Source organism: Salvelinus alpinus, chromosome 23, assembly GCF_045679555.1.
Source record: "Salvelinus alpinus chromosome 23, SLU_Salpinus.1, whole genome shotgun sequence".
Classification (NCBI taxonomy): domain Eukaryota; kingdom Metazoa; phylum Chordata; class Actinopteri; order Salmoniformes; family Salmonidae; genus Salvelinus; species Salvelinus alpinus.
The window spans coordinates 16,495,245-16,507,476 of record NC_092108.1 but is presented as its reverse complement, the minus strand read 5'-3'; the positions used below and the strand labels follow the sequence as shown (position 1 = coordinate 16,507,476).

Genomic DNA, 12,232 nt, shown 5'->3' with positions numbered 1-12,232 from the left:
CATACATACCTGTCTCCTCTGAGGGGTGAGGTTGTGAAGGGGGACCAGAGGTGGGAGGCAGGGGGGTGTGGTGCTAAAGGACAGAGGGGGGAGGCAGGGGGGTGTGGTGTTAGAGCACAGGCTGCCCCTCCCAGAGCTGTATAAGGAGGACACACTGGGGGAGACACTGGCTGGGGGAGAGGGGAGGTAGGGGGAGGAGGCGGCGAGAGAGATGGAGGGGAGGCAGGAGAAGGGAGAGGTGGAGTTGGTCTGGGATCTGTTGGAATCTGATGGACCCACGGGAGCAGCCGGAGCAGTGGACAGAGAGCACATCAGCTCCTCTATTCGGACCCTCTGTACCTCTACGGTCCTGTGCAGACTAAGATATGAGAGGAGGCGCACACACACACACAGCAGAGTTAAGCAAAGGTCAGACAAACTCAACCGAAACAGTAAATGGTTAACTTTCTCATAGAGGAGGCAGCTGAAAACTGGTGTGAATCAGGCATGTGACAGTGGGAATTTGTTTGATACAACAGGCCTATGGTTCTCACCGTTGATTCTCGCGCAGTATCTCGGCTATACTCGAGCACAGGTGCACTGCACCTCTCCTCGACCCATTGATGAAGAACAGGACAGCTTGCGAGGCGACCTCCTTGTCCTCCTCAAGACCCCCTGCCGAACTGCCCACTTGGTATAGGAAGGCAGAAATACTACAGTAGTAGAAAACTATTTGTCTATCACTTTATTACCTTTATTCAGTGGTTTTGTGGCAGTTATTTCAGCACAGCAAACGTGTAGCACAACACACAAATAGCTTACACAAATTGTCCCCATCACAGGTGTTCCTATTAAAAAATAATTACTAGCTATATCGAATGTAGGCTACTTTACCAGTTTGACATGGTTTAGTGACGTTAACTTTAATCAAATCTTTCGTATTCAAAGAAAAGCATAACTTCCAAAGCTGTAGCCTAGGTACCCGTGCGAGTCCCACCACGACTGAGTGAGCTCCAAATCAATGTTTCCATACCTGTATGGGACGCACGCGAGTCAAGGTCCGAATCCAACGACCAGGTTCGGTTTCTACTGCGCTCGCGACCACTCATATCCCAGTGCTCTCAATTACAAATGTCTATTGATTTGTTATTGTACTACTCTACTGTAAGCCATGTGTTGCGTTTTTTCACTAACCCTAGCCGACGTAACTCCACTTGGGGTGCGTAACACCCAATGGAACGCACAGGTGCGCTCGGTTGGCTCGCAATAGTACAGATAGCTTCATGCTTTCTTGGTGAGGGTTTTAGCCTATAATTATTGTAATACGCTTGCTCTGTCTGGTCATTTTAAGCAGGATAATGAAATATGCAAGGTAAAAGCTTAAAACAAGTAGGCTAATCTATAGACAACCTATACATTTTTGAAAGCAACGAAAGTGCATATTTTGAAATAATAGAGAAACACGCACAAATAAAAAAGTATTTTAAAATTCCATTGGCTTTATTGCTTGAGTATGTTTACAGGGTGTTTTCATAAAGTTGTAACACAGCGCCCTCGTGTAGTTGAAAAGCCTCACTTCGCCTTCATTTCCTATCTCTTCAACCCACCATGCCAGAGGACGGCACAGGAAGCGCTGTCTAACCCCCAATACGATATTTACCACAAACCCTAGCCCAGCCACAAATAGTTCATGTTCATAGTTCTGACGATATCCCTGCCTATTTCGGTCCCCTCTGGCATGGCCATCTAGTAACTACCACCCTCACACAACGTTTAAGGGTAGGCTATAGAGTTCTGTTATAAACGAAAGGTGCATGGAGAGAAGAGTACACAGGGACAAACATGCCTAATATTTTTCTAAACATGTGGTGCAAAATAATGCAGATTTCATTCTTTAACAGAAACAATCAAAGCAATTTAACAAAAAAAGTATATATAAAGGAATATCTAGCTAATATATGTCTGTGTTTACTAAAGGGTACTGAAGAGAATTAGAATTTTGAATGAAACTAAGGCAGTGTGGGTCAGACAGGCAGGCAGGGCTACCCTGCTTGTTGCCACTCAGCCACTCCTTTATTCCTCTGCTCTGTTTCCAACTGACTGCACCAGCCTCACCGTGGCAAATTATTCTGTCCCTCCTGGCTAAATAAATATGAGAGAGAGTGAGTGAGAAAGAGAACGAGACAGAGAGAAACCGGCAGGTTCGATTCTGGGTATGAGACTTTTCCTGTGTTACGACAACGTCTTCGTGGCAGCCTTTGATTCCATGGTCTCCGAGGCGATGGCTGGTTCTGTGGCGGCTGAAGCGGGAACTGTGGCACCAGGAAGGGTCTGCTGCTCTGGGGCGGGGGTGACTGTGGAAAGGGTGAGGGGGGTGAAGGAGGAGACGTCGACAGGTGGAAGGGATGTTACCCCCTGGGGCAGGAGGGGGAGCTGGGACAGCATGGCAGGCAGGGGGGGGGGGGGGGCTAGACTGGGCAGGTTCAGAGGAGGGAAGGGTGCGAGTGGAGGGAATCCTGAAATGGAGGGGGGAGGAAGGGGCAGGTGAGAGAGAGGTGAGAGATCTGTAGTTGAACACAGGAATAATCACACTGGTACATAATACGTTAATGCCTGGGGGTGGAAACCCACTGTTAGCATTAGCTGTATAAACCTGCTGTTCCAGGTGGCAGTAGCCCGCTAATACCTGCTAGCGATACAGCGCTGAGGTCTGGTAGTGCGGTGAGGTTGAGGTTGGGGAGGTTTGGGAATGGGGGCAGGCCGCCCGGGAGAGGCAACAGACCTACATTAGCACACAAATAAACATACTTAATCAGTGTAGAAAAGGTATTGTGTGCAAGATTAGATCGTTTCAATTCGATCTTGAAATATAATTCTGAAGAGGCATGTACTGACCTGGTAGCGTGGTGGCGGGGTTGAAGGTCGTGGAGGCTGGGTTTAGGGGGCTAAGGGAGGTGGGCAGCAGGGGAACGGTGGGGAGACCTGGAAAAGAAAGAGTGAGAATATGAGCAGTTAGGACACAGTTGTATAGTAGAGAGGACCAGGGGTTGGCAAACTACGTCCCGCAGGCGCCAGCAGGAAGTTTGAGTAGAAAATGTCATAAATAAGTAATTATTTTGTGTAGAAAATTTATATTTTAAATACTCCAGGCCCCACTAACATTTAAAACTAAATAGAACTTAATAAATGATAAAGGACCTACAGCGCATTCAGAAAGTATTCAGACCCCTTGACTTTTTCCACTTTGTTAAGTTACAGCCATATTATTTTCCCTTATCTACACATAATAGCCCATAATGACAAAGCAAAAACAAGTTGAGATATTATTGCAAATGTATTAATAATAAAAAAACAGAAATACATTATTTACATAAGTATTCAGACCCTCTGCTCTGACACTCGAAATTGAGTTCAGGTACATCCTGTTTCCATTGATCATCCTTGAGATGCTTCTACAACTTGACTGGAGTTCACCTGTGGTAAATTCAATTGATTAGGAAAGGCACACACCTGTCTCTATAAGGTCCCACAGTTGACAGTGCATGTCAGAGCAAAAACCAAGCCATGAAGTCGAAGGAATTGTCTGTAGAGCTCTGAGACAGGATTGTGTCGAGGCACAAAACATTTCTGCAGCATTGAAGGTCCCCAAAAACACAGAGGCCTCCATCATTCTTAAATGGAAGAAGCTTGGAACCACCAAGACTCTTCCTAAAGCTGGCCGCCCTGCCAAACTGAGCAATCGGGGGAGAAAGGCCTTGGTCAGGGAGATCACCAAGAACCCGATGGTCACTCTGATAGAGCTCCAGAGGTCCTCTGTGGAGATGGGAGAACCTTCCAGAAGGACAACCATCTCTGCAGCAATCCTCCAATCAGGCCTTTATGGTAGAGTGGCCAGATGGAAGCCACTCCTCAGTAAAAGGCACATGACAGCCCGCTTGGAGTTTGACAAAAGGCAACTAAAGGACTCTCAGACCATGACAAACAAGATTCTCTGGTCTGATGAAACCAAGATTAAAATCTTTGGCCTGAATGCCAAGCGTCATGTCTGGAGGAAACCTGGCACCTCCGCTACTGTGAAGCATGGTGGCGGCAGCTTCATGCAGTGAGGATGTTTTTCAACGGCAGGGATTGGGAGTATTCAGGAGAGGGAAAGATATACGGAGCAAAGTACAGAGTTTCCCTTGATGAAAACCTGCTCCAGGTTGCTCAGGACCTCAGACTGGGGCGAAGGTTCACCTTCCAACAGGACAACGACCCTAAGCACACAGCCAAGATGACGCAGGAGTGGCTTCGGGACAAGTCTCTGAATGTCCTTGAGTGGCCCAGCCAGAGCCCGGACTTGAACCCGATCTAACATCTCTGGACAGACCTGAAAATAGCTGTGCAGCAACGCTCCCCATCCAACCTGACAGCGCTTGAGAGGATCTGCAGAGGAGAATGGGAGAAACTCCCCAAATACAGGTGTGCCAATTTTGTAGCGTCATACCCAAGAAGAATCAAGACTGTAATCGCTGCCAAAGGTGCTTCAACAAAGTAAAGTAAAGGTTCTGAATACTTATGTGCATGTGATATTTCCATTTATTATTTGTAATAAATTTGCAAACATTAAAAAATATATATTTAAATTTTGCTTTTCATTATGGGGTATTGCGTGTAGATTGATGAGGGGGGGAAAACTAAGCAATTTTAGAATAAGGCTGTAACGTAACAAAATGCGTACAAAGTCAAGGGGTCTTAGTTTCCCCACCCCTCTTAGACCATCTGTAGCATTTCCACTGCAAATATTCATTTCCACTGGGAGTTTGAAGGGGGTGGGGAGGCCATCTGGACCCATATTAAAAATGATTAGTCTAACCCTGGTGCCACATTCCATTCCAGACATTTCCTAACACTTTGATACCATATTATGTTGAGAGAGAGAGCAAGAGAGATTAAGTACCTGTCTGAAGCTCACTTGGAATGGTGGGTGGAGCTGAGTTGATTGACAGGCTGGACAGCGAATCTTCTAACCCCGTGGGGACAGAGGGCACAGCAGGGGGTGGGGTTACAGCAGAGAGCTGAACCTGAGTGGGAGGGAGAAATAAGGCAAAAGCAGAGAGAAAGATGGAGAGGAATAGAGAAATATGTGAGGGGTGGATGATGAACAGGGAAGGTCAAGTGCATTTAAAACTAGTAATTCATAATTCTAATGAAAACCTTTCCTTTCGGGCTCGCCTGTCTGCACTGGGAGGGACAGTCATACATACAGTATCAGTCAAAAGTTTGGACACCTACTCATTCAAGGGTTTTTCTTTATTTTCTACACTGTAGAATAATAGTGAAGACATCAAAACTATGAAATAACACATATGGAATCATGTAACCAAAAATGTGTTAAAGAAATCAAAATATATTTTACAAGTTTCTTCAAAGTAGCCACCCTTTAGGCGCCCAGTGGTGCAGCGGTCTAAGGCATTGCATCTTAGTGCGAGGCGTCACTACAGTCCCTGGTTCGAAACCAGGATGTATCACATCCGGCCGTGATTGGGAGTTCCATAGGGCTGCGCACAATTGGTCCAGCATCGTCCAGGTTTGGCCGTCATTGTAAACAAGAATTTGTTTTTAACTGACTTGCCTAGTTAAATAAAACTTTTTTTTAGTCTTGATGACAGCTTTGCACGCTCTTGGCACTCAAGCAGCTTCGTCTGGAATGCTTTTCCAACAGTCTTGAACGAGTTCCCACATATAATGAGTACTTGTTGGCTGCTTTTCCTTCACTATGCGATCAACTCATCCCAAACCATCTCAATTAGGTAGAGGTCAGGTGATTGTGGAGGCCAGGTCATCTGATGCAGCACTGCATCACTCTCCTTGGTCAAATAGCCCTTACACAGCCTGGAGGTGTGTTGGGTCATTGTCCTGTTGAAAAACGAATTCTTGTCCCACTTAGCGCAAACCAGATGGGATGATGTATCGCTGCAGAATGCTGTGGTAGCCATGCTGGTTAAGTGTGCCTTGAATTCTAAATAAACCACTGACAGTGTCACCAGCAAAACACCCCCACACCACCATGCTTCATAGTGGGAACTACACATGCAGAGATCTTCCGTTCACCTACTCTGCATTTCACAAAGACACGGCGGTCAGAACCAAAAGTCTCAAATTTGGACTCATCAGACCAAAAGGACCGATTTCCACTGGTCTAATGTACATTGCTCATGTTTCTTGGCCCAAGCAAGTCTCTTCTTATTGGTGTCCTTTAGTAGTGGTTTCTTTGTAGCAATTCGACCAAAGGCCTGATTCACACAGTCTCCTCTAAACAGTTGATGTTGAGATGTGTCTGTTACTTGAACTCTGAAGCATTTATTTGGGCTGCAATTTCTGAGGTTGGTAACTCTCATGAACGTATCCTCTGCAGCAGAGGTAACTCTGGGTCTTCCTTTCCTGTGGCGATCCTCATGAGAGCCAGTTTCATCATAGTGTTTGATGGTTTTGGCGTCTGTACTTGAAGAAACGTTCAAAGTTCTTAATGTTCCGGATTGACTGACCTTCATGTCTTAATGAAGTAATGATGGACTGTCGTTTCTCTTAGCTTATTTGAGCTGTTCTTGCCCTAATATGGACTTGGTCTTATACCAAATAGGGCTATTTTCTGTATACCAACCCTACCTTGTCACAACACAACTGATTGGCTCAAACGCATTAAGGAAAGAAATTCCACAAATTAACCTAACAAGGCACACCTGTTAATTGAAATGCATTCCAGGTGACTACCTCATGAAGCTGGTTGAGAGAATGTCAAGAGTGTGCAAAGCTGTCAAGGCAAAGGGTGGCTACTTTGAAGAATCTCATAAAATATATTTGGATTTGTTTAACACTTTTTTGGTTACTACATGATTCCATATGTGTTATTTCATAGTTTGATGTCTTCACTATTATTCTATAAAATGTAGAAAATAGTAAAAATAAAGGAAAACCCTTGAATGAGTAGGTGTGTCTAAACTTTTGACTGGTACTGTACATGCATAATGAGCCTTTCATAGCTCATAACCTAGCCCTGACCGGGGGGGGGTCTTTTTGCCCTCAGAACAGCCTCAATTCATCAGGGCATGGACTCTACAAGGTGTCAAAAGCGTTCCACAGGGATGCTGGCCCATGTTGACTCCAATGCTTCCCACAGTTGTGTCAAGTTTGTGTGAGAAATCCAGCAGCGTTGCAGTTCTTGACACAAACTGGTGTGCCTGGCACTCTCTACCGTACCCCTTTCAAAGGCACTTACATCTTTTGTCTTGCCCATTCACCCTCTGAATGGCACACATACACAATCCTTCTTTAACTGATCTCCCCCCTTCATCTACACTGATTGAAGTGGATTTAACAAGTGACATCAATAAAGGATCATAGCTTACACCTGGATTCACCTGGTCAGTCTGTCATGGAAAGAGTTCTTAATATTTTGTACACTCAGTGCATGTCATACTAGAAGGATTACAAAAGAGCATAAAGTGACAGTGTCCACTGACCGTCCAGGCAATTATAGCTGTTCTGATTCTGGGCTCTGTTTTGGTCGAGTTCTGGGTCGATACTAACCTCAGTGAATCCGTCCTTGAGCGCGCTGATGGGCTCACCACTGGGAATGTGACCCGGAAAACTAATCTTCTTCCCTTCTTCAAATGGCCGGGTGGGAATTCTGTGCAGGTAACCGTATCCAATCCCACATCCCAGACTGTAACAGGGGAACAGGAGATAGCATTAGTGCGATGTCACTTGTCAGACTGAAGTGTGTAGCGTGTGTATTGTATGTTGGTTACCTGCCCTCCCCTCCCCAGGAACTGTTGGGGGTGATGACCACCTCTCTGCAGTTGTCTGTGTCTGTGTTATAGACATATAGCTTCAACCCCTTCCCCTCATGGGTCTCAATCAGAGAAAACAGGTCCTCTGACTGAGGAGGGAGATAGAGATCAACTTCAATGACATGTACCCAAATGCTGATTGGCTAGTCTTAACTCCTAGTGTAGAATGCATGGAATAGTAGTGTCAGTGTGTGCGCACCTCATTCATAACGGTGTCGGCTCCTATGATGTAATCAGTGTGGGGCCGCAAGCCAGCCAGGGCTGCCGGAGAGTTAGGCTCCACCTCCTGAGAAAGAGAGAGACCCTTGGTTAATTGTACTTTATATAACAAAGCAAGTCAGTTAAGAACAAATTCCTATTTACAATGACGGCCTACCCCGGCCAAACCCTAACGACGCTGGGCCAATTGTGCTCCACCATATGGGACTCCCAATCACGGACGGTTGTGATACAGCCTGGAATCGAACCAGGGTCTGTAGTGATGCCTCTAGCACTGAGATGCAGTGCCTTAGACCGCTGTGCCACTCGGAAATCCTACCTTATATCAAGAGTTAGACCTGCTCGGTACACTGGGGCGAGCTAAATTGGGCACACCCATTGGCTACTGGCTACTCACCAGCACATGCCAGATGTTCTCATTGGCTCCCTCGAAGCTGCAGAAGCGTATGGAGACACCCAGCAGGCCCTGGCCACCCCAGAGGTTGCTTGGGGTGACGGTGGATTCCCTGAGCTCCAGGGTCTTAGAGGAGTAAACCAGCATTCTAACTGGCTTCTCCACACTGGCCTTCAACAGGTCCTTCAGAGTGTCATTGTCCTTGTTCTGAAACACACACAGGGTAAATTATAGAATTAGAATAAGTAGAATGGACAATCAGAGCTATACAGTACAAGACAGCATCCTCATTGTCAGTGGGGGTTTGTGTATGTGCATGTAGTAAGTGTGTGTTGAACATACCGATCCAACAGCATGTCTTTGCTTACCAGTCTTTCGTTGTTGATGGAGACAATGAAGTCAAAGAAAGGCTCCAGTCCTGCCCGGTGTCCTGGAGAATTCTCCTGAACCTGAGGAGAAGAGAGAGGAGACATGACTTGTAACAACTCTATTTTGTGATTGAAGGGGAGCACCTGGAGCGAGGCTTGAACAAGGACCATGGAAGTTACAGGGTATTCACACCACCGCCTGTGACATGAGATCCAGCCAAGGTCCAGTCTTCTTGGCAAATGTTAGGGCGTTGCACATCATCTTTGAACTTTTAGCAGTAGCCTTAGAATGAAATAGGTATTACAAACTACACCTGTAATACCAGAAGGTTGGCTACCTGTCTGTCTCAAGATCAAACGGATCCTTGTCACATCAACATATTGAAGATGGAGGTCTATACATTTAGGGAGCAATGAGACATTCAGGTGGTCTGACAAATGTGTAGATTAAAGACATGACTCTGTGATGTTGAGGATTCTGTCAGCAACGCGGCAGCACCTACAAAAGTTGACATTATGACAGCTAACTAGCATTGAGCTGGCTAGCTCATTTAAACACCATTCACGCTATCTAGCTGTCTGGTTGTTTTGACAGCTAACCTTGTTGACCAAACAATACATGCAACCAATAACACGCATATACCTTTCAAAGCTGCATGTAAAATGATACATGCAAATATTTAACTTGGACAATTCCACAATGCAACTGTAGCAAATGCTGGGGAAAATAGCGTTAACAATGTCTATTAGCATTAGCTGCATCTAGGCCGGAATGTGATCCCCGGCCTCTATCTGACGGTGAGGCCACAATTAGATCCTGCTGTGGGAGCATTCTTACGGATGCTAACATTATTTTGCAGACGTCAAAAAAATTAATAAACACATACCCGAAGAACATGGTAGCCTTCGGATCCTCCTCCCGGTATCTCGACACTCTGCGACCCCCCCATGACACGGCTGGTTTATATCGTAGTTAGGATTTAATGCTTGATATTTTTCTGCTCAGGTAATATTGATAACTGGCTAGCTTCAACTCTACTACGGCGTCCTGCCAGCTGAGCACTTGTGTTGTTACGTGGCAGTCCACCAGGAAACAGGGCTGATGGGAGTTTTCCCATAGCCGCAGATCTGGAATCAGTTTATCCACCTAAATCCTGTAATTATTAATTAGTGGGAAAATTGCAAAACTGACCAAAGACCAGTGTCTATGGCCAAGTGTAGGCTGGTGACATGCGCAAGTCTAGGGCTTCAGGTGCTGCTTTTGAATTGTGATATGCAGTATACTCAGACAGTAGTATTAGTATTGGCATATTGTACCATTATATCGCAATTGACTGTAAAACCTAGCAGCTGTTTTTCACCCCCCAGAAAAGTGGGTAACAGATTGATAAAGTAACACTGGTAATATTCGGCAAGCGCTACCGGAGTGCCAAGTCTAGGACCGAAAGGCTTCTTAGCAGTTTCTACCCCCAATCCATAAGACTGATGAACAAATAATCAAATGCTTCCCCCAAAGATGGCGCCGGAGAAGAAGGCAGACGTTTTACATGCCCCCAGCCTATTGTGTTTTTTTGTTCGTTTATTTGCGTTTTTCGTAACTTATTTTCTTACTTGTTTTGTACATATTGTTGCCACTACCGTCTCTTATGACAGAAAATAACTTCTAGACATCAGGACAGCGATTACTCACCATGGACTAGCAGAATCCTTTTTTTCCGTTCACGACTCTGACGAGCCCGATGCGAAGGATATACAGCTTCCTCGGGAACAGGCCCCGATCCCTGTGATCTGCATGAAGAGGAGGTGGAGAAAGAGGGGCCGAAGGTCGGGCTGCCTTCTGAGAATTCGTCGGCGATCGAATAAACCCCCACTTCCCTCCATTCTGCTAGCAAACGTGCAATCTTTGGAGAATAAAATCGACGAGTTACGAGGAAGACTAAACTACCAACGGGACATTAAAAACATTAAATAAAAAGAGTTTTCATCTGTATTCTTTGTAGCTCTTTACATACCACCACAGTAAGAGGCTGGCCCTAAGACAGCATTGAATGAGCTGTGTTCCGCCATAAGAAAACAAAAAAACGCTCACCTAGAGGCTGCGCTCCAAGTAGCCGGGGACTTTAATGCAGGGAAACTTAAATCCGTTTTACCAAATTTCTATCAGCATGTTAAATGTGCAACCAAAGGAAATAGAACTCTGGACCACCTTTACTCCACACACAGAGACGCTTACAAAGCTTTCCCTCGACCTCCATTTGGCAAATATGACCATAGGTCTATCCTCCTGATTCCTGCTTACAAGCAAAAATTAAAGCAGGAAGCACCAGTGACTTGATCAATAAAAAAAGTGGTCAGAGGAAGCAGATGCTAAGCTACAGAACTGTTTTGCTAGCATACTGGAATATCTTCCAGGATTCCTCTGACTGCATTGAGGAGTACACCACATCAGTTATTGGCTTCATCAATAAGTGCATCGATGACTCCAACCCCACAGTGATCATATGGACATACCCCAACCAGAAGCCATGGATTACAGGCAGCATCCTCACTGAGCTAAAGGCTAGAGCTGGAGGAGCGGGACCCGAAAGGAGCGGGACCCGAAAGCTTATAAGAAATCCCACTATGCCCTCCGACGAACCATCAAACAGGCAAAGCATCAATACAGGACTAAGATCGAAACGTACTACACCGGCTCTGATGCTCGTCGGATGTGGCAGGGCTTGCAAACCATTACAGACTACAAAGGGAAGCACAGCCGAGAGCTGCCCAGTGACACGAGCCTACCATGAGCTAAATTACTTCTATGCTCGCTTCGAGGCAAATAACACTGCAACATGCATGAGAGCACCAGCTGTTCCGGAAGTCTGTGTGATCACGCTTTCCGCAGCCGATGTGATTAAGACCTTTAAACAGGTCAACATTCACAAGGCCGCAGGGCCAGATGGATTACCAGAATGTGTACTGTGAGCACACGCTTACCAACTGGCAAGTGTCTTCACTGACATTTTCAACCTCTCCCTGTCAGAGTCTGTAATACCAACATGTTTTAAGCAGACCACCATAGTCCCTGTGCCCAAGAACACTAAGGTAACCTGCCTAAATGACTACCGACCCGTAGCACTCACGTCTGTAGCCATGACATGCTTTGAAAGGCTGGTCATGGCTCACATCAACAACATCTTCCCAACAGATCACAGATGCTTCAATTTCTATTGCACTCCACACTGCCCTTTCCCACCTGGACAAAGGAACACCTATGTGAGAATGATATTCAATGACTACAGCTCAGCGTTCAACACCATAGTGCCCTCAAAGCTCATCACTAAGCTAAGGGTAGGTAACAACTCATTCACCACGCTGATCCTCAACACGGGGTCCCCTCAGGGGTACGTGCTCAGTCCCCTCCTGTACTCCCTGTTCACTCATGACTGCACGGCCAG

General features: G+C 45.9%; 1 protein-coding gene across 1 annotated transcript; it reads right to left on the bottom strand.

The window, feature by feature from the left end:
- Positions 1–1,458: 1,458 nt before the first annotated feature.
- gorasp2 (golgi reassembly stacking protein 2) lies at positions 1,459–9,868 on the bottom strand. The gene is made up of 10 exons (XM_071361199.1): positions 9,680–9,868; positions 8,793–8,873; positions 8,428–8,631; positions 8,011–8,097; positions 7,770–7,900; positions 7,549–7,684; positions 4,919–5,042; positions 2,875–2,961; positions 2,666–2,761; positions 1,459–2,495 (listed from the first exon to the last, which is right to left on the bottom strand). Exons 1-10 carry the CDS (start codon positions 9,740–9,742, stop codon positions 2,212–2,214), a joined length of 1,293 nt encoding a protein of 430 aa, XP_071217300.1. The 5' UTR covers positions 9,743–9,868; the 3' UTR covers positions 1,459–2,211.
- Between the last annotated feature and the right edge of the window lie 2,364 nt (positions 9,869–12,232).